Source organism: Peromyscus maniculatus, chromosome 8, assembly GCF_049852395.1.
Source record: "Peromyscus maniculatus bairdii isolate BWxNUB_F1_BW_parent chromosome 8, HU_Pman_BW_mat_3.1, whole genome shotgun sequence".
NCBI lineage: Eukaryota > Metazoa > Chordata > Mammalia > Rodentia > Cricetidae > Peromyscus > Peromyscus maniculatus.
In genome coordinates this window covers 55,898,478-55,924,262 of record NC_134859.1, presented here as the reverse complement: position 1 = coordinate 55,924,262, position 25,785 = coordinate 55,898,478, and the positions used below count along the sequence as shown (strand labels likewise).

The following is a 25,785-nucleotide window of genomic DNA, read 5'->3' as shown; positions in this document are numbered from 1 at the left end:
CCTCACCAGTTCCTCAGCTGGTCCTGTTTCCTCAGACTGGAAGCTTCTGTGTCCTCATCCCAATAGCTCTCAGCTGAACTGTGTTGCTCCAAAGCCTGAAAGCTTAACCAACCAAATGCTTCTAGTTTCTGGTCCTCACGCCTTATATATCTTTTTGCTTTCTACCACCACTCCCTGGGATTAAAGGCTGGCTTTCTGGGATTAAAGGCGTGTGCCACCACCGCCACACTCTTGCAATGGCTCTAATAGCTCTGAGCCCCGGGCAACTTTATTTATTAACATACAATCAAAATCACATTTCAGTATAATTAGATTACCACCACAGGAAAAATCTTTTCCCAACCCTTTACTCTGAGGTAATATCTGTCTTTGAAGTTGAGATGTGTTTCTTCTATGCAGCAGAAGGATGGTGTGGTGATATACTGTGTACCCTAATAAAGCTTTCCTGAGGATCAGAGGACAGAGCCAGCCACTAGATTAGACATAGAGGCCAGACAGTGGTGGCACACACCCTTAATCCTATCACTCGGGAGGCAGAGATCCATCTGTATCTCTGTGAGTTCAAGGCAACAATGGAAACCAAGACAGGCAGTGATGCCACACACCTTTAATCTCAGTACTGGGAAGCACATGCCTTTAATCCCAGGAAGTGATGGCAGAGCAGAGAAAGGTATATAAGGGGTGAGGAAACAGGAACTAAGGCAGTTCAGCTGAGTCCCTTTCAGGTGAGGACTCAGAGGCTTTAAGTCTGAGGATTCATGGAAACAGAATCAGCTGAGGAGTTGGCAAGGTGAGGTTGGCTGTGGCTTACTCTGCTTCTCTGATCTTTCATCTTTCACCCCAATATCTGGCTCTGGGTTTTTTTTTTATTATAAGACCATCTAAGATCTATGGAGCCTTTTTTCATATTTGTTCTGTTAGCTTGTCTATTTATAGGTGAATTGAGTCCATTGATATTAAGAGATATGAATGACCAGTGATCGTTAGCTCCTGTTATTTTTGCTTTTGGTGGTGGTGGCAGTAGTATGTGTGTGTGTTTCCCTTCCTTGAGATTTGCTGGTGTGAGATTATCTATTGTCTATGTTTTTGTGGGTGCAACCGACTTCCTTAGGTTGTAGTTTTCCTTCTAGTACTTTCTGTAGAGCTGGATTTGTGGATTGGTATTGTTTAAATCTGGTTTTGTCATGGAATATCTTGTTTTCTCTATCTATGTTGATTGAAAGTTTTGCTGGGTATAGTAGTCTGGGCTGGCATCCATGGTCTCTTAGTGTCTGCAAAACATCTGTCCAGGACCTTCTGGCTTTCAGTCTCCACTGAAAACTCAGGTATAATTCTGATAGGTCTGCCTTTATATGTTACTTGACCTTTTTCCTTTGCAGCTCTTAATAATCTTTCTTTACTCTGTATGTTTAGATTTTGATTATTATGTGGCGAGGAGACTGTTTTTTCTTTTTGTTTTTTGTTTTGTTTTGTTTTGGTCCAGTCTACTTGGTGTTCTGTAAGCTTCTTGTATCTTCATAGGCATGTCCTTCTTTAGGTTGGGAAAGTTTTCATCTATGATTTGGTTTAATATATTTTCTGTGCCTTTGAGCTGGAATTCTCCTTCTTCTATCCTGATCATTCTTAGGTTTGGTCTTTTCACAGTGTCCCATGTTTCCTGGATGTTTTGTGTAGCAGGAATCTTAAAAGTTCTTATTAATAAAATCAAACCCGAGGCCAGTTATTGGGGTCGATGGTGGTAGATCAGAGAGACAGAACAAGCCATAGCTATCTCACCTCGCTGGATCCTCAGCTGGTCTTGTCTCCTCAGACTGGAGGCCTCTGAGTCCTCATCCGGAATGGGTCTCAGCTGAATTACTGCTCAAAAGCCTGAATGTTTAACCAGCCAAAAGCCTAACCAGCCAAATGCTTCTAGTTTCTGGTTCTCACGCCTTATATATCTTTCTGCTTTCTACCACCACTCCCTGGGATTAAAGGCTGGCTTTCTGGGATTAAAGGCGTGTGTCACCATGCTTGGCTATTTCCAGTGTGGCCTTGAACTCATAGAGATCCAGAGGGATTTCTATCTCTGGAATGCTAGGATTAAAGGTGTGAGTGCCACCATTTTCTAGCCTTTGTATCTAGTGGCTATCTGTTCTCTGACCCCAGATAAATTTATTAGAGTACACAATATTTTGGGGAACACAATACCACCACAGTTTTGTGTTAAGAATTTGTTGGATCTAACATTTTCTTTGACCAATGAACCTATTTCCTCTAATGTGTCTGAGATTCTCTCTTCCATCTCTTGTATTCTGTTGGTTACACTTGAATCTGTAGTTCCTATTTGTTTACCCAGATTTTCCATTTCCAGGATTCCCTTGGTTTGTGTTTTCTTTATTGCCTCTATTCAATTTTCAAGTCTTGAACTGTTTCCTTCACCTGTTTGATTGTTTTTTCTTGGCTTTCTTTAGGAATTTATTGATTTCTTCTAATTTTTTGTTTTTCTTTTCCTCCATTTCTTTAAGGGATTTTTTTTTTCATTTCCTCTTTAGTGGCCTCTATCATCTTCATAAAGTTATTTTCAAGGTCATTTTCTACTGCTTCATCTGGTTTGGGATGTTCAGGTCTTGCTGTTGAAGAATTACTGGGTTCTGGTGGTGCCATATTGCTCTTTATGTTGTTGAATGTATTTTTACACTGCCATCTACCCATCTGGTTTGGGGATAATTATAGTAACAGGTGTTGATTCTTGTAATGTCTTTGTTGGATGGGTCTTTTGTTCCTTTATCGTCTGTTTCCATTATTGTCTTTTGGCCTTTTGGTTCTGGTGAACCATCAGCTGCTTGTCAGGTCGGGTAGGGTTGTCTCAACTGAGGTTTGTGAGTGTTTGGGCACCCAGATCTAGCATGTCATGCAGTTCTTCTGGTGGGTGTGGGCTTTACTTGTGCCGATGGGGTCTAGTCTTCCAACTTGTGTGGGTTGTGCCTGTGCCTGTGGTGTCTGTTCTTCCAACTGGTATAGGTTTTGCCTGTGCTTGTTCTTCCAACTGGTTTAGGTGGCGCTTGTGCCTATAGGATCTGCTGGTGTTGCTGGAGAGGGCGGATCGTAGGGAGGCTGCTCTTCTTCCACGTGGTGCAGCTGGTGTTTGGTGCAGTGGTGCTTATGCCTCTAGAGGATGCTGATTTTGCATGGGATTATTGGCTGGGGGAGGATGATGGTTTCGGTGAGTTTCGGCAGTTGACTGGGTTGTGTAGATTACAGGGACCAATGGGTGGCTGCAGTGGTGGAACAGCCTGCCTGCAGGACTCTTACCTGCTGGCCTGCTGTGGGGCCTAAGGTGGGAGGGGGAGGGGATGTGTCCTGGCACTTAGGGACTAAGGATTAGGGCAGTTTAGCTGAGAGACCAGTCACTCACTGCTTGTTCCAAATGGTGCAGGTGGTGCTTGTGCCTCTAGGGGCTGCTGATTTTGTGGGGTAGGGTTGGCCAGGGGAGGATGATGGGTTCCGTGGGTTTGGGTGATGAAGTGGGTTTGTAGGTTACAGGGTCTAATGGGTGGTGGGGTGGTGGAGTGATCTTCCTAAAGGACTCTTACTTTCTGGCCGGCTACTGGGGCTGAGATGGGAGGAGGAGGAGCAAAGGATGTTTCAGGTTCTTACCCCAATATTTGATCCCTAGTTTTTTTATTGATAAAGATTAATTAGATTAATGTTTTGTTGCTCAGTGGTTTGGGTTTTTGCTGTTTGTTTCTTTGTTTAGAACATGTATATTAAATTACAGTTCTGGAGTCTGGAAGTCCAAGTAGAGACTGCTCAGCTTAAGAAGAAAAAAAAAAGTACATAGGCAAGCAAGTGCCTACAGGAGAGAAAAGGAACCCCTTCCTACAACAGCTTGCCCATTCCTAGAAGACAAGTATTGATAAATTAATAAGGGGCCTTCTTCCGTGACACCACATACTCACACTAGACCATTGTCCTCTTACTGTGGCATTGGCAACTGAATTTCTATATAAGTTTTAATGAGGACAAAAGACATCCAAATAGTAGCCACAAACAAGGCTTGTTGTTGCCAATGGAAGGCAGTCCAAAACAAGCCTGGAGTTTCCAGTCCTGGAAGGAGGGACAAGTCCATGTCCTGAAACATAAAATCTAAGGCATACCAAGGCCATGCCATCAGACCAAGAATCTCAGGACTTACAGAATGATATTGTCAGGACTGCAATGGTGGGGGGGTCAATGGGATCTGTCAGGAGCAGACATTGATTCCACTGTCTGTAATCTGCCCTAGTAGTCCATGGCCTCCTGCAGTAGAGACCACAGATGGGAAAGTTACTGGATCATCACATAGACTGAGTGAGGACAGTTGTGTCTGTGAACTCACCCTGTAGTCTCAGCCCCAAGAGCAGGACTGACATAGAGTAAGACATTGATAAACATCTGGTGTGTGGATGAAGGCCATACAGCATTATTATAGGTCAAGTGAAGACTTGAACTAGAATCTTCTACTCTCTAAAGCTCAAGCTCTTTGCACTGCACCGTTCAGAATATCCCAGATCCCACAGCCAATCTGTTGTACAGCTTAGACAGATGCCTAAGCTTGTCCACATGTTAAAGAAAGGAAAGAAAGAATAAAGAAAGGAATGAAAGAACAAACAACTCGGCCGGGCGGTGGTGGCGCACACCTTTAATCCCAGCACTCGGGAGGCAGAGGCAGGCGGATCTCTGTGAGTTCGAGGCCAGCCTGGGCTACCAAGTGAGTCCCAGGAAAGGCGCAAAGCTACACAGAGAAACCCTGTCTCGAAAAATCAAAAAATAAAAATAAAAAAAAAGAACAAACAACTCTACTGTGTACACTTATGCTCCATCTTTCTCTCCCTTATTTTGAAATCATTCCAGAAATATATCATAACCAAGAAGGAGAGAATCTTCACTGCACACAGACCTGGGAAACAAGGGGTTTTCTCCAAAATTTCACACAGCTACTACTCCTACAAAAATCTTGCCCAAGAGGCTGGAGGACTTTGGTCAGGGAAAGCTGGCATGAATGTGTAGCAGAAGAGAGAGGGCATCTGATTGAGATCCAAGACTTATTTTGCCCAAAGCCAGATGCCCAGGAAGCGGCCCAGTTAGTAATATTAGAGGGCGCTGCTGGGATTGGGAAGTCAATGCTGGCCAGGCAGGTGAGGAGAGAATGGGAAGAAGGCCAGCTCTACAGGGATCGCTTCCAACATGTCTTCTACTTCAGCTGCAGAGAGTTGGCCCAGTGCAAGAAGCTGAGTCTGGCTGAGCTCATAGCAATAGACCAGACTGCACCCAGAGCTCCCATTAGGAAGATCCTATCTCACCCTGAGAAGCTGCTCTTCATTCTGGATGGCATAGATGAGCCAGCATGGGTCTTGAAGGAGCAGAATCCTGAGCTCTGTCAGCACTGGAGCCAGCCACAGCCTGTGCACAGACTCCTGGGCAGTTTGCTGGGGAAATCCATCCTGCCTGGGGCTTCCTTGCTGCTCACAGCTCGGACCACAGATCTCCAGAAGTTCATTCCTTCCTTGGGGAAACCACATTGGGTAGAAGTCCTGGGCTTTGATGAGTCAAAATGCAAGGAATATTTCAACAACTATTTCACAAAGCAAAGAGAAGCAATTACAGCTTTTAGCTTGGTTGACTCAAACCCAGTGCTCTCAACACTGTGTCTGGTGCCCTGGGTGTCCTGGCTGGTCTGCACTTGCCTGAAGCAGCAGATGGAGCAGGGGAGAGACCTCTCACTGACCTCAGAGACCACCACAGCTCTCTGCCTGAAATATCTTTCCCAGACTCTCCCAGAGTATGCCCTGGGAACCCAGCTCAGCGGGCTCTGCTCACTGGCTGCTGAGGGGATCTGGAGAAGAAGGACCCTGTTCTGTGAGAGAGATCTCCAGAATCAAGGGTTATCTGAGGATGTCATTGCCCTTTTCCTGAAGATGGGTGTCCTTCAAAAGCAGCCCAGGTCTCTGAGCTACAGCTTTGCCCACTTGTGTCTCCAGGAGTTCTTTGCAGCAATGTTCTGCATCCTGGGGAATAATGAGGAGAAATGTGGTGATATAGAAAACTACAGTGTTGTGGAAACACTAGTAGAAGTGTATGGAACTCAAGACCTGTTTGAGGCACCCACCATACGCTTCCTATTTGGCCTTTTGAGTGAACAAGGAGTGAATGAGATGGAGAAGATCTTCACCACTCACTTGTCTCTGAACACCCTATGGGAAATGCTGGATAAAGCCAGGGCCTTGCCCCAGCACCAACATCTCTATTCTCTGGGGTTGTTTCATTGTTTGTATGAGATTCAGAATGAAGAGCTCCTGACACAGGTGATGGACAATCTTCAAAAAAAACAGGTTTGTGACCTGAAAGATATGATGCACCCAGTGTTTCAGACAAACGTGAAGCACCTGGTGATCCAGACAGATGTAGAACTCATGGTGGTCACTTTCTGCATTAAGTTCTGCTGCCATGTGAAGAGGCTTCAGCTGGACGGTTGTGGACAGCAGGGACCAATGCTGATGGCCCCTAGGATGGTTCTGTGAGTATCCAGATCCTCTCTCCAGACCTCTCTCCAGGTTCCCTGTGGATCCCATGAGCACACATGTTCTGAGCACCAGCAGGACTCTTAGCTGGTTCCAGGGCAACAGGATACAGGTCACCAGTGACATTTAACTGCTGAATCTGACCACCTATTTGCCTCTATATGCCTGACTATGTGATGGGGCTATTAGCTTTTATCTCTCCCTATGCCCCAGTGAGGACCACCCACCTTTTCTGATTCAAATCATCTTCACCCTTCACACAGTTCAAAGGGCCCACAATTACTGACCCTCTCTTAACGTGCTTTCTCCGTGCAAGACTGCACATTCTGCTCCTGCAGGCACAATCCTGTATCTCCATGACAGTGACCTTCCCACTGAGGTCTTCCTATCATCATTTCAGAATGCATATATTTGAGAGTCCCTATGTCTTCCCTGCCCAGATGACTTCCTTGTGTGTGTCAATGAAGGCAGCAAGGACTTGGTACTCAGCCTAAAGGCTTCTTAACTTATTGCCAATCCCAGCAGCAAGATAGAATTTTCCCTTTCATTGTGCTATAGTGATGACTCAGTACCAGAATGTGTCTCTCTCCCTTTTAGATCATTATGCCATAAATACTCATTGAATACTCACTTTATGGCAGGCCCTACCAGTCAATTACAGGAGGAAAAATACAGTTGCTGCCAATAGGACCTCAAAAATTGGAGCTAAGGCAGTCAAGTACACTAATTACATAGGGTGTGGATCATGCAATGATCAGGCACCCACCAGGTATCGAGGAAGAAAATGTTCACTCAAGTGGACCAGAAAGGGAGACATTCCCAGAGGAAGAAATGTTTTTCTTTGAGTCTTCTGCTTTTACACATTGAAGCTTTTCCCCAGATAAGCTGAGGTGGACTTGCTGGCGTAACTTTGGAATCCCATCATTCAGGAGGCTAAAGCAGGGAGGTTCCTTGAGTTCAGGACTGTGACAACAATCTGAACAACACAACAAAAGCCCACGTGAAAAGTAAATGACTTCAAAGTAGCGAGGCAACTGTTAGAGAACAGAATGAGGAGAGGAAAGAAAACAGGTCAGACAGCACAGATGTGATCAAACTGTGTTACACACATATGGGAAGTTGTCTCAGTGACTCATTTTCAATGATTAGGATGACCTAATTAAAAACATACTTGTTGCCGGGCGGTGGTGGCGCACGCCTTTAATCCCAGCACTCGGGAGGCAGAGCCAGGCGGATCTCTGTGAGTTCGAGGCCAGCCTGGGCTACCAAGTGAGCTCCAGGAAAGGCGCAAAGCTACACAGAGAAACCCTGTCTCGAAAAACCAAAAAAAAAAAAAAAAAAAAAAAACATACTTGTAGAATAGTGAGGATATACCAGTTATCAAAATAATAAAAATTAGTATCCTCCAGAATTCCATTTCTCAGAGAGGACAGCATTAAGAACCAGGATAGCTGAGCTTGGTCATGCATACCTGTCATCCCAAACTCAGAAGGCTGAGGAAAGGTCAGAAGTCCCAGTCTAGCCTGGGCTACATAGTGTGGTGCTGTCTCAAAATATTGTAGGCTTCAACCACAAGTGAGAAAGTGAATTTGAGAGGGAAAGACAGCCAGACAAGGCAGGGAGACAAGCAGGAGGCCATTGCCCACAAGGAAAAGACTTCAGAGGTGGAGACTAGCCAAAGCCAAGGGAACGGAGAGGACCAGCCCAGGGAATTAAGGTATCAAAGATGGCAAGGTGAACAATTTTCTCTGTGGGACTCCTAATGGCACCTCTTGATTTTTGAATAATATATTCTGAAGTTCCACTTTCAGTCAATACAAATACTAACATGCAACAAAACTGTCATCTTTTGAGGACTGGGGGAGTGGTTCCATAGTTAAGACCACTTGCTGGTCCTATAGAGAATGTGGACCCATTCCCAGCACCCACATCAGATGGCTCACAACCACTCCAGTCCCAGAGGATCCAAGTACCTGATTCTATCCTCTGCAGGCTTCTGCATGCATATAGTACACACAGACAAGCAGGAATACAAATGCACATATAAAGTAAAAAATAAATAAAGCCTTTAAAAAAAAACACTATCCTTCAATGTTTAGTATTTGGTTTTCTTGACATTTCTTTGGTTTTTGTAAAATAGGAAGTAAATATCTTATACTTTTTGTTATAGTTAAAGTTGGTCACTTTTCATTTGTGTTTTTGGAGTAGTGGGTTTGTTTGTTTGTTTGTTTGTTTGTTTGTTTGTTTGTTTTGAGTTTGTTATTTTGTTTTGTTTATAGTGTTTGGGACAGAATGTTGCTTAGGCCAGGCATGGAGCTGTTCCCAGCCCCTTCAGGTTTGTAGCTTAGGCTGCCTAGAACTCAACCTTTTCCTGTCTTTGTATACTTGGTTTTTGTTTGTTTAGTTTTTGTTGGGTTTTTGTTTTGTTTTTTGTTTTTTGTTGTTTTGCATTAAAGGAATTCACTACCACTCCATAGGGAGTTTCTTCAATGCCCATCATCCTCTTTGAAGTAACTGATACTGACAGGAACAGATGTTGAGAAAAGTCTAAATTCCTAAAACATTTTAAATGCCATATTCTGTAGGTGTTTAAAGTATTTGAAGATTGCCTATCTATTTGAAATATATCTCTGTATGACCTTGAAAACATACCTAACATGACTATAAATTTGCTATTATAGATGACTATTAATCTGTATTTCTTGTGGGGTGTTTACCCACCACCCCCACAGCTTCCCAGAGTTTTCTTGAGTGCGAGCAACAGAAAATATTAGATAGAAGGATTTATAGTGGAGAATCTTGCAGAGATAAACAGATAGAAAATAAAGGATAGCCTCGAGAGGGCCTGGAACCTATTCCAACGGGCCCCGACTGTCTCTGCCCCAGGGTTTTTATAGAGATGCCAAGTGGTGGAGCAAAAGACCTCCTCCCCCAGCACAGCCAAGTGCAGACCATCTCAGACACCTGCACTCAGGCCCGTGGTCCTGATCATCCTCTATGCGGACCTGCTGGGTAAAGCCACGAGGAACTTGAGAACTGGCTCCCACAATTTCTTAATTATATATTATAATTTTAAATGAGCTACATAAACATAATACCTTAAACAAGAGTATAAATATACATACAATATAACAAATTAACTTTAAATTTGTAATAATAAACCAAAATCTATACTAATGTAAAATATATAAGATTAATAGTTATTTTGGGGATTAAAGTGGATCCAATAATTTAACCTTTTATCCTATCATTTCCATATCCCCCCCTTTTCTTTTCAGAACATGATCCCTGAATCTAATCTCATTTGTTTAGCTTTTTTCTGACCATTATCCATAACAACTTGTAACAAACCCCCCTAAACAATGACAAATATACATAATTTATTTTGGGGAATGTGAGGATAGTTCTCTAGACTACTACCTACTGACTGAGGGTACTGGTAATCTTTGGGAGACCCTAGAAAATTCAGGATAATGATTAAGTCTTGCCTGGAGTAGTCTCTGAGGCTGGATCACCTCAGTCAGCAGCCTTGAAGCCTTGTTCTGGATTCTGGATCACCTGGGCCATCTGTTTTCATTGGTGTCTGGCCTCCTTATTCTGAAAATATATAAACTTTTAAAGGTGACATACATATCTGCATTAATACAAGTATAGATTGTGTATTATACACACTTCATCCAAAGATAGTTTTTTTGTTATGTGTTTGGGCAGGTAAAATATACATCACATATCTTGTGGTTCTTCTAGGTTTATATTTTTATGGCTATATATATTTATATAGTCAGGATTTTAGGTGGTCTTCATCAATCAAACCTGATTTCTCTTAACCCAGAATGAATCCAGAACCTTTCATTTCCTGTGGAAATAAAAGCATAACCTCTTCTCCAAAGTAACATAGCTTTTGACTTAAATTGTGAGGTTAAGACATTTTCAAAATATATAGGTTGGATTAATCCAGCAAAATATATAATCAAATATCCCTTAGCAGCTATGGCTCCCTCCTCAGCAGTCAAAAAACTCAAAGACAACACAATAGCATACAATATCCAGACTCTCTGTGTATTTTCCATCTTTATGTGGTTTTTTTAAATTACTTTACTCCTTATTTAAGGACTTTTTATTTTAAAAGTATATATTTCTTTTTTGTGATTGTCTATACCTTCTCTTTACTCTCCCAAGCCTATGTGTGTTTTTAAACACATTGTAAACAATTTAGAAGATTGTTTTTGTCTGAATCAGTCTTTATTGCATATCTCTATCTTTTTTTGAACATGTAAGTCTTTAAACTGCTAAGGAGGTGTGGCTAGGACTAAAGTGGTGGCTTTGGCACCTGGCTCCACCCAGTTCCATGGTCTGTGAGAGCTTAACTTCATGGCAGAGGTACTGGCAGGAGCCACATATATCACACCAACTCTGGGGAGTTTCTAGATCCATGCTGCCACCAAGTAGCATGCAACTGCTGCTCATAAACCCCATTTAAGTGTTTGGTACCAGGGCCTCTTAAAAAAGCCACATGGTTTTTGCCACTAGCATTGAGTCAGGAGCTACACCTCTGCTTGCTGCTAGCAAACAGAGCCCATCCAAGAAAAAAATAGTTACCAAGAAGTCAAGTTTAACTCCACTTTTGTGTGTTTACAATCCCTTTTAAAGCTTTCTTAGGTTTTTGTGGAAATTCTTGCCCCACATTGGGTGCCATTTGTAAACTGATGGTTCTCTCCAACCATCCAGTTCCTGAATAACTGCACAGAAGCTTATTATTACTTATAAATGCTCAGGCAGTAGCTCAGGCTTATTACTAACTAGCTCTTACACTTAAATTAACTCATAATTCTTATCTATGTTTAACCATGTGGCTTGCTCCCTTTTCTCAATATGACATTATCATATAGCTTCCTCTGCATCTGGCTGGCAACACTTGACACCACCTTTTTCTTCCTAGCATTCTTAGTTTTGTCACCCTGCCTATACTTCCTGCCTGGCTACTGGCCAAAGAGAGTTTTATTAGACCATTTCAAGTGACAAATCTTTACAAAAGTACAGGAGGATTATCCCACAGCAATATAGGGACCATGTAAACCAGCACATCTGTAGTATTTATAATCATGCTCAACATCCCATCATAGTCATGTTCAGCCACCACTGCTGAACTGTCTTCCCACCTCCTCTTTCCATTTTCCTTCATGAGACTCTACAATTCTGTTCCAAAGGAAAGCAGGTACATTCACATCAAAAGGAAGAAGATGTTTGAGTTACCAAGGTCCTCCTTTGTGCCAGGCTTGTGCTGGGCATTCCAGATTAAAAAGAAAAGATACCAACTACCAGTTCACACCCTGTGAGACACCTAGACCAGACAGAAACAGACATACAAAATGAGAACACAACATGCTATGATAAGGATGTAGATGAGGAACCACCCAGAGGAGAGGATCCAGATGTTGGAGCAAAGGAGCATGTAGAAGCTGGTGAATCCTGGAGATGGCATATTGAGGCCTGGTGCTCAGGATAACAGAAACCTAATGTGATGTGTGGGGATGTGCACCTCAGACCATGAACACACAAGTTAAATCCCTCATTATCTCCTGCCCCATATCTCTCTCCTTCAGGTCCAGGTGGAACCCTATCACAGATACCAGTTGGAAGATTCTCTTCTCCACTCTTGAGTTCACAGGAAGCCTGGAGGAGCTGGACCTAAGTGGAAATCCAATGAGCTATACTGCACTTCAGAAACTTTGTAAGACACTGAGATGCCCTGAATGTCACCTGAAGACATTGTGGTGAGTCTGGCCTTGCTTCTCCCCTGACCAGAGATTGATGGAATGTAGACCAAATGCAAAACCTAAGTCTAGGGTGAGGACTGGCATTCATCAAGTATTCACCAAACTTTTTTAACCATACTTGTGACAGATGCCAGATTTGCCATGATAAACAAATGGGATTCTGTTCTTGGGGATCATGAGAGACTGACATTCAGCAAGGAATCCCACTACCAACAGGCCCATGATGCCACCAGTGAAGTAAATTTCCTGAGAAAGGGGCTAGGAGAGCTGAAGAAAGCAGAGACGAAGTAAAACAGAGGGAAGAAAACCTCAGGCCCAGAGAAGGGCATCTCCCCATTCCCTCCTGCTCTCTGCCCTTGTAACCAGCCTTCTACTCTGTTTCTATGGATTCCATCTTTATTAAGATTTCACATGACAAGTGAGATCATGCCCTATTCTATGGCTGATGAATTTCACTTCAGATGGCTCTTGAAATATACCAGGGAGCTGTCCTGGGCCTTGTGGAGCTCTGCCATGGTCAGCCACAGCAGAGCAGTGGTCCCCAACCTGTAGTCATTGCTCCTGCAGCTCAGCTGTGGGAAGCATGGAATTATACACCAAGGCTAGAAACTGTTAGCACAGCATGCCAGGGCTCACAAAGGGAGACCTGAGGTAAGTTCCCAAGAGCTGTGAGCCCTGGAGAGGCTGATGGTGAGCATATCCTATTGCAGGCTGGTCAACTGTGGCCTCACATCCGGACACTGTAAACACCTGGCCTCAGTGTTCAGGGCCAGTTCCAGCCTGGCTGAGCTAGACCTACAGCAGAATGACCTGGGCGACCTTGGTGTGAGGCTGCTGTGTGAGGGGCTCAGGAATCCTAACTGCAACCTCAGAATCCTGTGGTAAGTAATGCCCCGAGATTCCCTCTGGGCAGGAGGCAAGGGGAGGGACATGCAAGTGTGTTACTAGATGATAAGACAGAAAAGGGACAGATAATACACATTCATCCAGCTGTGCCACTTATGCAAGTCAAGGGACATTGCAAGTCACTGTCTTCTCTAAAATGGAGTTTCCTCATCTATTTAATGGAATGTCATACCCACCTCATGGATTATAATAATACAAAATGTACATATGTTTAAAACAAAGATATCAGATAGGGTGCTGGGCACTGTGCAATCATATGTATTAGCAGGGCTATTATTCTAACAGACTCCCATGTTTGCCTTACTCCAAAACAGTGTTTCAATCATTTGTTCATTTATAAATCCATGCATGCGTTCATATCAGGCCTGCTGTGTGCCAATCACTGGTCCAAGCCCTGGGGATACAACCACAAACACACGTGGCTCTGTCCCCCTGAACCTGTGTGGAAAGAGACAGACATAGATCAAACACCAACACATGACTCTGTACTGACAAGCTCTGCTGAACGCCGTGGAGTCGACAGTACTGTGAGAATTGTCATGCTGTGAGAGATTCCATGTTATTGAATGGCTCAGGAAAGTTTTCTGAGGCCTGAAGGGGAAATAAGACTTGGCTGGGCCCAAGCCGAGGCCAGGGCCCAGACATAGGCAGGATTGGGGAAAGCTCTAGAACAGAAAGAGGCAGGAGCCTTGGAGAGTCACCAGGTTCACTACAGCAGCCTGAGACAGTCCTCCGTAACAGAAATGGTGCCATTCCCCCTGAACTACAGTTTCACACACGCTCAGAAACCTCCAAACTAGAGCCCTGGAGACCCTGGACCTCCACTCAGCCCCTTCATGCCGTCTCTGAGCTTCTCCCTCTCCTGTGCCTCCACGTCCCCAGCACAGGCCACAGCCAGTTTCTAGTGAACTTCCCAGAGGTGGCTGGCCAGTGCCCTTCATGGGCTCAAAGAACCACAGAGGCTCCCGATCCCTGTACCCAGAGTCTTCTGGTTCTTCCAGCCAACAGAAGTCCAGCAGGCCTGTGTCATGGGACTTCACTCTGTCAGGCCCTCTGCTTCAATTATTGTTATTATTATTATTGTTGTTGTTATTATTATTATGTTAATTTTGTATATGTATATGTCAGTGGTTCTCAACCTTCCTAATGCTGTGGCACTTTAATATAGCTCCTCATGGTTTACTGACCCAAAACAATAGAATTATTTTTTCACTGCTTCATAACTATAATTTTGCTACTGTTATGAATTGTAATGTAAATATCTGATATTTCCAAGGCTCTTAGGCAACCTTGATGAGAGGGTCATTCGACATCCACACACACAAGTCATAACCCACAGGTTGAGAATCACTGGTATTTGTGAGTGCAGGTGCCCTCAGAGATCAGAGGAGTCAAAATCTCCCAGAACTGGAGTTATCGGTAGATATGAGCTGCCTGAAGTGGGTTCTGGGAATTGAACTCAGCTCCTCTGGAAGAGCAGTATGTGCTCTTAACCACTGAGCCATCTCTCCAGCTCTCTGGTTTAAATGCACAAAAGCAGTTGGGCAGTGAAGAGTTTTCTTTCCACCCTCTGGGAGCTGAAACTGGCCCAGCTGCTTGGCACCTTTGTTCCCCAGCCTGCTTTCAGCCACGACTGTTTCTCACAGGCTGAAGAGCCTGTTCAGAGCTGGTGTCTGCTGCATGTGACATGGCTCAGCCTCTGATGAGTGCAGGAAGCTACCCCTCCTGCTTTTTCTGTGCCTCCCAATAGGCAGATGGTAGTGGTATAGCTATGGTTATGGACTGAGGATGTGGAAACCCAGAGAAGGTCACTACCCTAATACCCAGAAATCCTGGAACTTGAGGATCATAAGAATGGGACCAGCAGACCTCAGGTTATGGCTGCTGTGTAAAGACAAGGTTTACTTTACCCCTTAGCACTAAAGGAAAGGGGGAGGGAGGTGAGAATGGTACCAAGACTCTTTCCCTCAAGGAGAATACTCACAATCCAGCACTATGTGTTTACTGTGAACACCTGCCCAGAATACCTTTGGGGATATGGCCATGACCTCCAGCCACTGGGAATGCTGATGTGGCCCTTTGCCAACAAGAATACCCTCATCTATGGCCATGTTCCCTTCCCTGAGACAATCTGTTTCCAATGAGTGACCTGTGGTGGAGGGGTATAAATGGTAAGACCCTCATTTCAGCTCTGGAAAGTTCCAAAGGTCCTCATCCTGACCAAGCCCCACTGAGACTGTGTCATGGATATACCTCCCTCTTCTTAGCCTGCTCCATCCTTTGTCTTTGTTTTGACTCAGAATAAGTCTTAATAAGGCTCCTCACTAGCTCCATCTACAGACAACAGGGTCCAGGATCCTGGACCCTGAGGCCTCATGATCCTGTGGGGGACCCCAGAAGAAACAGCCCCCTCTTGTGCTTGCAGGCTGGACCAGGCCCCTCTCAGTGACCAGGTGATGATGGAGCTCAGGACCTTGGAGGCAAAAAATCCACGGCTGCTCATCTCCAGCACATGGTAAGGGGTAGGCACAGAACTCCTACTGGTCAACCCAGGTGCTATGTGGCTGCTCCAGAGCTGAGAGGTGGGAACAGGGTCCTAAGGTGATGGGAAAGACAAAGGGAACCAGAGAGAAACCAGGAACCACACCAATCAAGGTAAAGTAGGTGTGTGTGTGTGTGTGTGTGTGTGTTATGATTATATGAACTTTAAAAATAGAATCATATAACATGCCTTCTTAATTTCTCCAATTGAGATAAAAGAAAAGCTGAGTTAGTGGTGAGTCCTCTGGCACAGCAAGTGTGATAATAATAGATAATAAATAGTAACCACCAGGGAACCCAGACCACTGGAACAATGAAAGTAGTCACCACACAGAGGTGAGAAAGACACATACAGAAAGATTCTTAGGGAAAAAAAACCATGATGTGTATCACTGTCTCAACATACATATGTACACACACACACACACACACACACACACACACACACACACACACACACTGTATTAAAGGATTGAGGGGAAGCCGCCGGACAGGAAAGTCATCTTCACTCCAGAGACTGTGCTGAAGCCCCATGTTCTCCCACTTTGGCACGTTTCAGTTTGTGACCATAAATTCCATCTGTTCTCAAGTTCCTAGCTGCTATGACATGGTGTGAAACAGAGGGGGGTACTAAAGACTTTGGAGGGTCAGCCATTCATTGAACAAACATTCCTAGAGACCTACTTCCTTCAAACACTATTTTGGGATCTGAGGGCACATCAGTAAACAAGACAGACATGACCTCAGTCCAGCAAGGAGGAGACACTTGTTCCCCCAGTCCACATAATTATACCTGGAAAACCTATGAGTGCAGTGGTGGTCTTTCTGACCTCATGGAAAGCTGAGGTGAGCTGAGGTGAACTCTCAAAGATGAGAAATAGGGATGAGCCAAGAAGGAGAAAATTCCAGGCAGACATAGAGGTTCTAAGGAAGCAGAGTGAGCAACCCCATCGAGGGACAGGAAACCATGTGTGAGGCCATCTGCTCTGCCTCACCATTACCTGGGGACTCAACAGAAATACAGGTTCTCAGGACCCACTCCATCCCTGCAGACTCATAATCTCAGGTGGGGAAGCTTCCTTCAGTGAGCTTTCTGATTTAGCAGGCCATCTAGGTGACATTTTGACACAGTGATTTGAGAGCCACTGATCTGGATTTTAGAAGGAAAGGGTGACATAGGAGTGCCTGGTGGGGGACAGGGCCCATAGCAAGAACTATGAACCATGCTAAGAATCTTCTGTTTCTCCCCAGAGGAAATGAGAGGCATCCAATGCCTCAGCCACGAAGGTGCATCTCTACCCACTTTTTATGGTCAGCTACTATGTAGAAAATGTGCTAGAAGGGATCAGATCAGGAAGAGGGATGCCTGTCAGAGGATGCTGCAGTGGTTCAGGACACTGCTCGCTCCATCTTGGGAACAGGGTGGAGTCTGTGGAGGGTGAGAGCAGAGAACAGAAAGGAGAGAGATTTGAGTGGTAGTGTCTAGGTGATTGGCATTCAGGATAAGTGATTATTAGTCATTTTGTGCAGCTATAACACAGTGTCTTGATGTGAGATGCAGAAATATAAGGTAGGAACTCAGTTGGCACTGACAAGGCTGACCCATCAGAGCCAGGGGCTCTGGTAGAGGTTGAAGCCAAAACGTAAGATGTCTTGGTGATATTGGCTTTTGAATGTATTAGCTGTTTCCTGCAGTGGATTTCTCATGTACTATTGTAGCCTTCCCATCTGATTCTTTTCCCAAGAATTTCTAGCAGTATGATTGGTCATTTATTGGGTACAACTTCCCCTATACATTTGGGGTATTTGGATAACATTCCGCAGCTATGTGTGAAAACAGTCATACAGTCAAAATCTGTTTCCCACAACCAGGTTTTTGTTCCTTTCTCCAATGTAAACTTAGAGGTCTGCTTTCCGGCAATTACCTTCATTGGCAGGCACTTGGTCAGTGTTAAGTGTCCAGGCAAAAGTATCTCATCTGAGACATTCTCAGACACCCAAGGACATAGAACTATGGATTGCCCAGAGTCCAGGTGTGAGACCAAAATGAGCCATCTTAGAAATAAGACCAAAATGCTTTCACCCTAAAATTAAGGCCTAAGATTTCTCCTTTTGGGAATAGGCCATTAGTTACTGAAACCAGTCAGTTCAGATTCCAGAAACCAGGAAGTGTAAAAGTACAGAGTCACAAGATAGTCACGAGGTAATGCCTGCCAGACTATGGAATGTCCTCTCCCTGGTTTCCAGGGTAACTGACCACAGAAATGCCCCCACCTGAGGGCAGCCAATGAGAAATGGTGGCGGGCAACCACTCCCTTAGAAGTAATTTCTAGAAGTCCCTAGAAGCAAGCCAATCAGAATTGTATCCATACTAGCACCCCTAAATGATGTAACCTTGTGACTTTTCCCTTTAAAAACTGAGCTTGCAGACAGGTGGGCGCTTCCTCCAGCCTCCACTGCGTTGGATGTATTGGACAAAGTCCCTGCCTAGGCTTGTATTGCTTTTGGATATCCAGAATTAAACCTTGCTTTTGCATTCCGGCATGCTCGTCTTTGGTGGTCTCTCTGGGGGTCACGATCTGTTATGCCCAGATTATGACCCCCCAAAGAATCCACCGTAGACCTTTGGATGTCCAGAATGCAACAGCAAGGTTTATTCTGCAGATACAAGTCTAGACAGGGACTCATTCCTACACCCAATACAGTGAGGCAGGGAGGAGTGCCTCTTTCTTGGGGAAGTTAGTTTTTATAGGCAAAACCCATAAAATTTCTTAGAGGGGAGGGGGTTAGTACGGGTCCATCCTTGATTGGTCAAGTTTTTCCCGGGCCTGGACTTCTTCTTTTATCTTATCTGTTTGCCCTGTCAGGAGTTTTACAACTCATCTCCGGGGTCTGGTCTTGTTATCTCTGGAGAGGGGCATCTCGTGGTTAATTGGTTACCATCAGACATCTTGACTCTGTCCTTTTGTTCCTGGGGCTGGCGCCATCATTTCTGGGGACTTGAAACTGGCCTGGCCTAGATCACAGTCCCCAAAGCCGCCACTGAAGACTTTTAGGTACAGAATGCAAAAGTAAGGTGTTTTCTAAGTTTACAAGTCTCCAGGGAGGCTCTTCCAAACCTCTCACTCACAGCAGGGAGGTTGGAAGGAGCCTCCCTTTTCTTTGTGAGGCTAGTTCTTAAAGGCACAGACCATATAATTTATTTTAACCCACCTCCCTTTTTAGTCTTTTGGTCGAATATCCTGACTGTTTTCCAAAGTCCCTGTAGCAGATACAGCCACCTGGGGAGAAGGGGTCTAAGTTCTTATCTACACTTAGGAATCCTGGTTTAAGCTTCTCTTTGTCTGTAGGGGATAGAGTGGGGGGTTTTACTGAGGTATCACAGATCTGGGCACAAAACAGGGAAGACGCTATGTCTGGTGTGGGGTATCTGAGAGAAAAAGTCTACATACACTATGCTCTTATGTCTGTTAGCTTTATTACTCTTAAGACAAAATTTTATCTATACAGCTACAGCTCCACCAGGCATTCAGGGCAGGAATAAATCTAGATACACCAAACTCTTTGTCCTTCTACTTTATTTCTCTGAAATGAAGTCCTGTCTCCATAGCTTCAGCTCTGTCCTGACACTCAGTTCCTCTTTGTCCCCTCTTTTACTGCCCTCTCATAGTCCTGCTAACAACTAAGCTCTTATGCTTCCAGCTTCATCTTCATCCTCTGTTTCTTCGCCCTCCATCTCTACTTGCTCTCTGCTCCTGGCTCTGATGAACAACAAGTGTTCTGCCTTATTATCTACAAAACCTCTGTGTTCTTCCCTTCTCCCTGGTCATGCCCTTCTGTCTGCCTCTACACAAAATGCCTGTCTCTTCTTCCCCTGGCCATGTGGTTCTCTGCATCCTCAGAAATGTTGCTCCACCCTACCTTCCACCTTTATATGTAAAACCTCTTTTGTTCTCAGTCCATTGCTCTGGAGAGCCACTAGGCCTCAAGGCAGGGGATGGTCTGAGCTTCATTTGCACAAAAAACAAAGCTATGCATCTACTGCCTGCTTGGCTTTGCCTACATAACCTTATCCAAGTACTGGCCTGAGAAGGAAGTGCACACACACATTCTATGGACAATGTGAGCACAAGAAATTCATAACAAGGCACAGCTGAATGAATATTAAGCTGTGTAACACCACATAGTCCATGCTAGATGGCTTCCCACTTGACTAACCCTTGGCCTGTTTAAGGCATAGCTTTAATACACAGCTGGATTCCTTATAACATATTCTTGTAGCTTGACACATAGAACTACAATATGTCTGAGTTTGTTTGATTCACAGCCTTTAGATAGATAGGGAACAAGTGTGCCCTGGGCTTACCCCACCTGAAGATAGGGAAGTACTGCCCCACACTAACCTCAAACTAACAAATTCTTAACTTCTTTTACTTTCACCTTGGTTTGTTAATCAGCTTATTATCTAACCACATTTAGGAATGCAGTATTACACACAGATTCTCCTTTCTCCCCCTCCCCTTTTTTTTATTAATTTCCTTGACTTGTTGAGTCAATTCTCCTTACCATACAAATTCATAAAATATTAAAATATTCCACATATTAGTATCTGTAGAATATAATATGTATATTCCACTTACATAACATGCTGTGGGATGTTCTGTATGGCAAATGTGTTGCTCTGATTGGTCAATAAATAAAATACTGATTGGCTAGTGGCTAGGCAGAAAGTATAGGCAGGACTAACAGAGAGGAGAAAAGAAAGAACAGGAAGGCTGAGTCAGAGACACTGCCAGCCGCCACCATGACAAGCTGCATGTGAAGATGCCGATAAGCCACGAGCCATGTGGCAAGGTATAGATTTATAGAAATGGGTTAATTTAAGATATAATAACAGTTAGGAAGAAGCCTGCCATGGCCATGCAGTTTGTAAGCAATATAAGTCTCTGTGTTTACTTGGTTGGGTCTGAGCGGCTGTGGGACTGGCAGGTGAGAGAGATTTGTCCTGACTATGGGCCAGGCAGGAAAACTCTAGCTACATTATCACATTTTAACATTTGTTAAAATAAAGACAAGTGAAATTTTTTTCAGCAATAAATATGAAACTCACTATTGTATATATTTTAGTTCTTACTCAAATAAATCTATGAATTCAATATATTTCTTGCCCTAATAATACAATATTTTTGGAGCATATGAAATAATTTTATAACATTTAATGGTTTTACAAAAGAGAAAAATCTGCAAAACTATGCCTCGGGAATATTACAAAAGGAGAAAGCAAGAATAAAAATGTACTGTTACAATTACATACTTTTTGACATTTTTTCTTTTGAAATTATAATTACATCATTTATCCCTTCCTCTTCATCCCTAAAAACCCTTCCATATACCCCTCCTTGCTCTCTTTCAAATTAATGGCCTCTTTTCTCATTAATTGTTACATGAATAAAAAAAATTATCTACATATATATTCCTAAATATAATCTGTTCAATCTTTATAATGCTACTTGTAAATAATATACATTTTTTTTACTTTTTTATTCATTTTATGTACCAACCACAGATCCCCTTCTAATACCTCCTACTGCTCCCCCTACCCCTGCCTTCCCATCATCCTCTCCTCCAACAGGTAAATTCTTTCATGGGGGTACAGCTAGCCTGGTACATTCAGTTGAGGCAGGACCAAGTCCCTCCCCACTTCATCAGGGGTGAACAAGGTGTCTGACCATACGTAATAAGATCCAGAAAGCCAGCTCATTCACCAGGAATAGATCCATATCACCCTACCAAGATCCCCTCAAACAGACCCAGTTACACAACTGTCTCCTGTATGCAGAGGGTCTAGTCCAGTTCCATGAAGGTTCCACATCTGTCGGTCTAAAGTTTGTAAGTTCCTTTGAGGTTGGTTCAGTTGTCTCTGTAGATTTCCCCATCATGATCTTGACTCCCCTTGTTCATATAATCCCTCTTCCCTCTCTTTGACTGGACTCCCAGAGCTCGGTCTGGTGCTTGGCTATGCATCTCTGCATCTGCTTCCATCAGTTACTGAATGAAGGCTCTATGATGACAGTTAGGGTATTCACCAATCTGATTAACAGGGTGGGGCAGTTCAGGCACCCTTACCACTATTGCTAGTGTCTTCCTTGTGGATTACCAGGAATTTCCCTAGCACCAAGTTTCTCCCTTACCCCACAGAATCTCCCTCTATCACAGTATCTCTTTCGTTGCTCTCTTACTCAGTCCCTCCCATTCCCTCATGTTCTCATCCCCTCTCCTCTCCCCTCTATTGCCCCCCCATCCCCAGTTTACTCATGGGGATCTCCTCTGTTTCCTAGCTTCTCTGGAGCTGTAGGTTATAGTCTGATTGATTATCTTTTGCTTTACATATAGTAACCACTTATGAGTGAGTACATACCATGTTTGTCTTTCTGAGTCTGGGTTATCTCACTCAGGATGATATTTGATAGTTCTATTCATTGCCTGCGTATTTCATGGGGTCATTGTTTTTTACAGCTGAGTAGTACTCCATTGTGTATATGTACCACATTTTTTTTAACCATTCATCTTTGAGGGGCTTTCAGGTTCTGGCTATTACAAATAATGCTTCTATGAACATAGTTGAGCAAGTGTCCTTTGGTATGACTGAGCATCCCTTGGGTATATGCCCAAGAGTGGTATCATTGGGTCTCTGGGTAGATTGATTCCCAATTTTCTGAGAAGTCACCATACTGACTTCCAAAGTGGCTGTACAAGTTTGCACTCCCATCAACAGTGGAGTTCCTCTTGTTTTACATCCTCTCCAACATAAGCTGTCATCTGTGGTTTTGATCTTAGCCATTCTGACAGGTGTAAGATGGTATCTCAAAGTTGTTTTGATTTGCATTTCCCTGATGACTAAGGATGTTGAGCAATTCCTTAAATGTCTTTCGGCCATTTGGGATTCTGCTGTTGAGAATTCTCTGTTTAGAACTCTAGCCCATTTTTTATTTGGATTGTTTGGTATTTTGATGTCTAGTCTCTTGAGTTCTCTATATATGTGGAGTTGATGAAGATCTTTTCCCATTCTGTACACTGTCACTGTCAAACAAAGAGTTTGACAATGTTCATTCTGTTTCTATTGTGTGGAACAATTTGATGAGTATTGGTATTATCTCTTCTTTGAACTTCTGGCAGAATTCTGCACTGAAACCACCTGGCCCTAGGCTCTTTTTGGTTGAGGAACTTTTAATGACTGCTTCTATATCTAAAGGAGTTATAGGTCTATTTAAATTGTTTATCTGGTCTTCATTTAATTTGGGTATATGGTGCCTATCCAGAAAATAATCCATTTCTTTTAGATTTTTCCCATTTTGTGGAGTTCAGGTTTTGAAGTATGATCTGATGATTCTCTGGATTTCCTTGTTGTCAGTTGTTATGTCTCCTGTAAGACAAATTGCTAAATGGTGGTCTTATTAATAAAAAAAAAACTTTGGATCCAAATATTTGGGTGAAAACTGAGAGATTAGAGGGATAGAACAAGCCAAGCCACAAGTTCTTACTGCTAGGAAATCCTCAGCCCAAGAGAGAGCTGCTTCCTGTGTACTCATGCCTTATATACCTTTGTGTACCCTGCCATCTTACTTCCTCCCTCTACCCAGCTACATCACTTCCTCTTTCTGTCTGTCTTTATATGTTACTTGGCCTTTTTCCTTTACAGCTCTTAATATTTTTTCTTTATTCTGTATGTTTAGTGGTTTGATTATTATATGGCAAGGGGACTTCTCTTTTGAGTCCAGTCTATTTGGTGTTCTTTAACCTTCTTGTATGTTCATAGGCATTTCATTCATAGGTTGGGAAAGTTTCCCTCTATAATTTTGTTGAATATATTTTCTGTGCCTTTGAGTTGGTATTCTTCTCCTTCTTCAATCCCTATTATTCTTAGGTTTGGCCTTCTCATGGTGTCCCAGATTTCCTGGACATTTTGTGTTATGACTTTTTTAGCTTTGGTGTTTTCTTTGACTGACAGATCTATTTCCTTTATTGTATCCTCTATGCCAGAGATTCTCTCTCCCATCTCTTATGTTCTGTTGGTTATGCTTGTATCTGTAGTTCCTGTTCGTTTATTCAGATTTTTCTATTTCAGCCTTCCCTAGGTTTTTGTCTTCTTCATTGTTTCTGTTTCAACTTTCAGGTTTTGTACTGTTTCCTTCACCTGTTTAATTGCTTTTTTCTTGGTTTTCTTTAAGGAATTTATTAATTTCTTCTAATTCTTTATTTGTCTTTTCTTCAATTTCTTTAAGGGAATTTTTCATTTCCTCTTTAAAAGCCCATATCTTCCTCTTAGAGTCATTTTTAAGATTGTTTTCTTCTGCTTCTTCTATGTTGGGATATTCAGGTCTTGCTTATGTAGAACCACTAGGTTCTGCCTATATTGCTTTTTATGTCATTGAATGTATTCTTTTTTAAAAAAAAAAAAAAACAACCAAAGTTAAGCCTTTTATTTTATTTTTTTGTGATATATATTTTTTATTTTACAATACCATTCAGTTCTACATATCAGCCATGGGTTCCCCTATTCTCCCCACTCCCACGCCCTCCCCTTACCCCCAGCCCACCCTCCATTCCCACCTCCTCCAGGACAAGTCCTCCCCTGAGGACTGTGATCAACTTGGTAGACTCAGTCCAGGGAGGTCCAGTCCCTTCCTCCCAGACTAAGCCAAGTGTCCCTTCATAAGTTCCTGGTTTCAAACAGCCAACTCATGCAATGAGCACAGGACTTGGTCCCACTGCCTAGATGCCTCCCAAACTGATCAAGCCAATCAACTGTCTCACCTATTCAGAGGGCAAATCTCAACAGATACAAAAAAATTGGAATAGCCTCCTGTATTTTATCAGACCACCATGCCTTAAAGTTAGAACTCAATAACAACAAAAATTATAGAAAACCCACAAACTCATGGAAACTGAATAATACCCACCTGAAACATCAATGGGTCAAGGAAGAAATAAAGACAGAAATTAAAGAGTTCCTAGAATTCAATGAAAATGAAAGTACAACATACCCAAACTTATGGGACACTATGAAAGCAGTGCTAAGAGGAAAATTCATAGCTCTAAATGCACACATAAAGAAGATGGAGCAATCCCATACCAATGAATTAACAGCACAACTGAAAGCTCTAGAACAAAAAGAAACAAACTCACCCAGGAGAAACAGACGCCAGGAAATAATCAAATTGAGGGCTGAAATCAACGAAATAGAAAACAAGAGAACAATACAAAAAATCAATGAAACAAAGAGTTGGTTCTTTGAAAAAATCAACAAGATAGACAAACCACTAGCCAAATTAACCAAAAGGCAAAGAGAGAACACCCAAATTCACAAAATCAGAAATGAAAAGGGAGACATAACAACAGACAATGAGGAAATCCAGAGAATCATCAGATCATACTTCAAAAACCTGTACTCCACAAAAATGGAAAACCAGGAAGAAATGGACAATTTTCTGGATAAATACCAAATACCAAAATTAAATCAAGACTAGATAAACCATTTAAATAGATCAATAACCCCTAAAGAAATTGAATGTATTCTTGCACTGACATCTACCCATCTCTTCCCCCAATTGGTGAAAATGGTGTCTGTGTCTCAGGGAGCCACTCTTGGTCCAATCGGAGCTGGTGGAGTCTATGTCTCAGGGAGCAGCTGCAGTCTCAGAGGGTGGGTGGATTTGAGGGGTAGAATGGGTCAGTGGTGGAGTGGTAGTCAGGCCTGCCTGCAGGAGTCCTGCCTGCTGGCCTGCAACTGGGGCTGCAATGGATGGGGTATGGGGACACTGGTTGTGCCCCTGGATCTGAAGCTCAGAGGCTGGGGTGATCAGCTAGGAGAACAAAGACTTGGTCCATCAGAGCTGGTGGAGTCTGTGTCTCAGGGAGCAGCTGGGGTCTCGGAGGATGGGTGGGTTTCCCCCTTTTCCCTCCTTAGATTTCCCTATTTGATCTAAGGTCTATTGGTGAAATTATTAAGGCAACTCCAC

At 43.2% G+C, this 25,785-nt stretch overlaps 1 protein-coding gene across 3 annotated transcripts in view; it reads left to right on the top strand.

The window, feature by feature from the left end:
* Positions 1–25,785, top strand: part of LOC102915837 (NACHT, LRR and PYD domains-containing protein 1a-like) — a 73,605-nt gene that overhangs the window by 31,135 nt on the left and 16,685 nt on the right. For all 3 annotated transcript variants that reach the window (XM_076542808.1, XM_076542806.1, XM_076542805.1), the window contains 4 exons: positions 4,876–6,538; positions 12,146–12,316; positions 13,030–13,200; positions 15,651–15,740. In XM_076542808.1, coding sequence (XP_076398923.1) covers positions 4,876–6,538; positions 12,146–12,316; positions 13,030–13,200; positions 15,651–15,740 — 2,095 coding nt within the window. The remainder of the gene's footprint in view (positions 1–4,875; positions 6,539–12,145; positions 12,317–13,029; positions 13,201–15,650; positions 15,741–25,785) is intronic.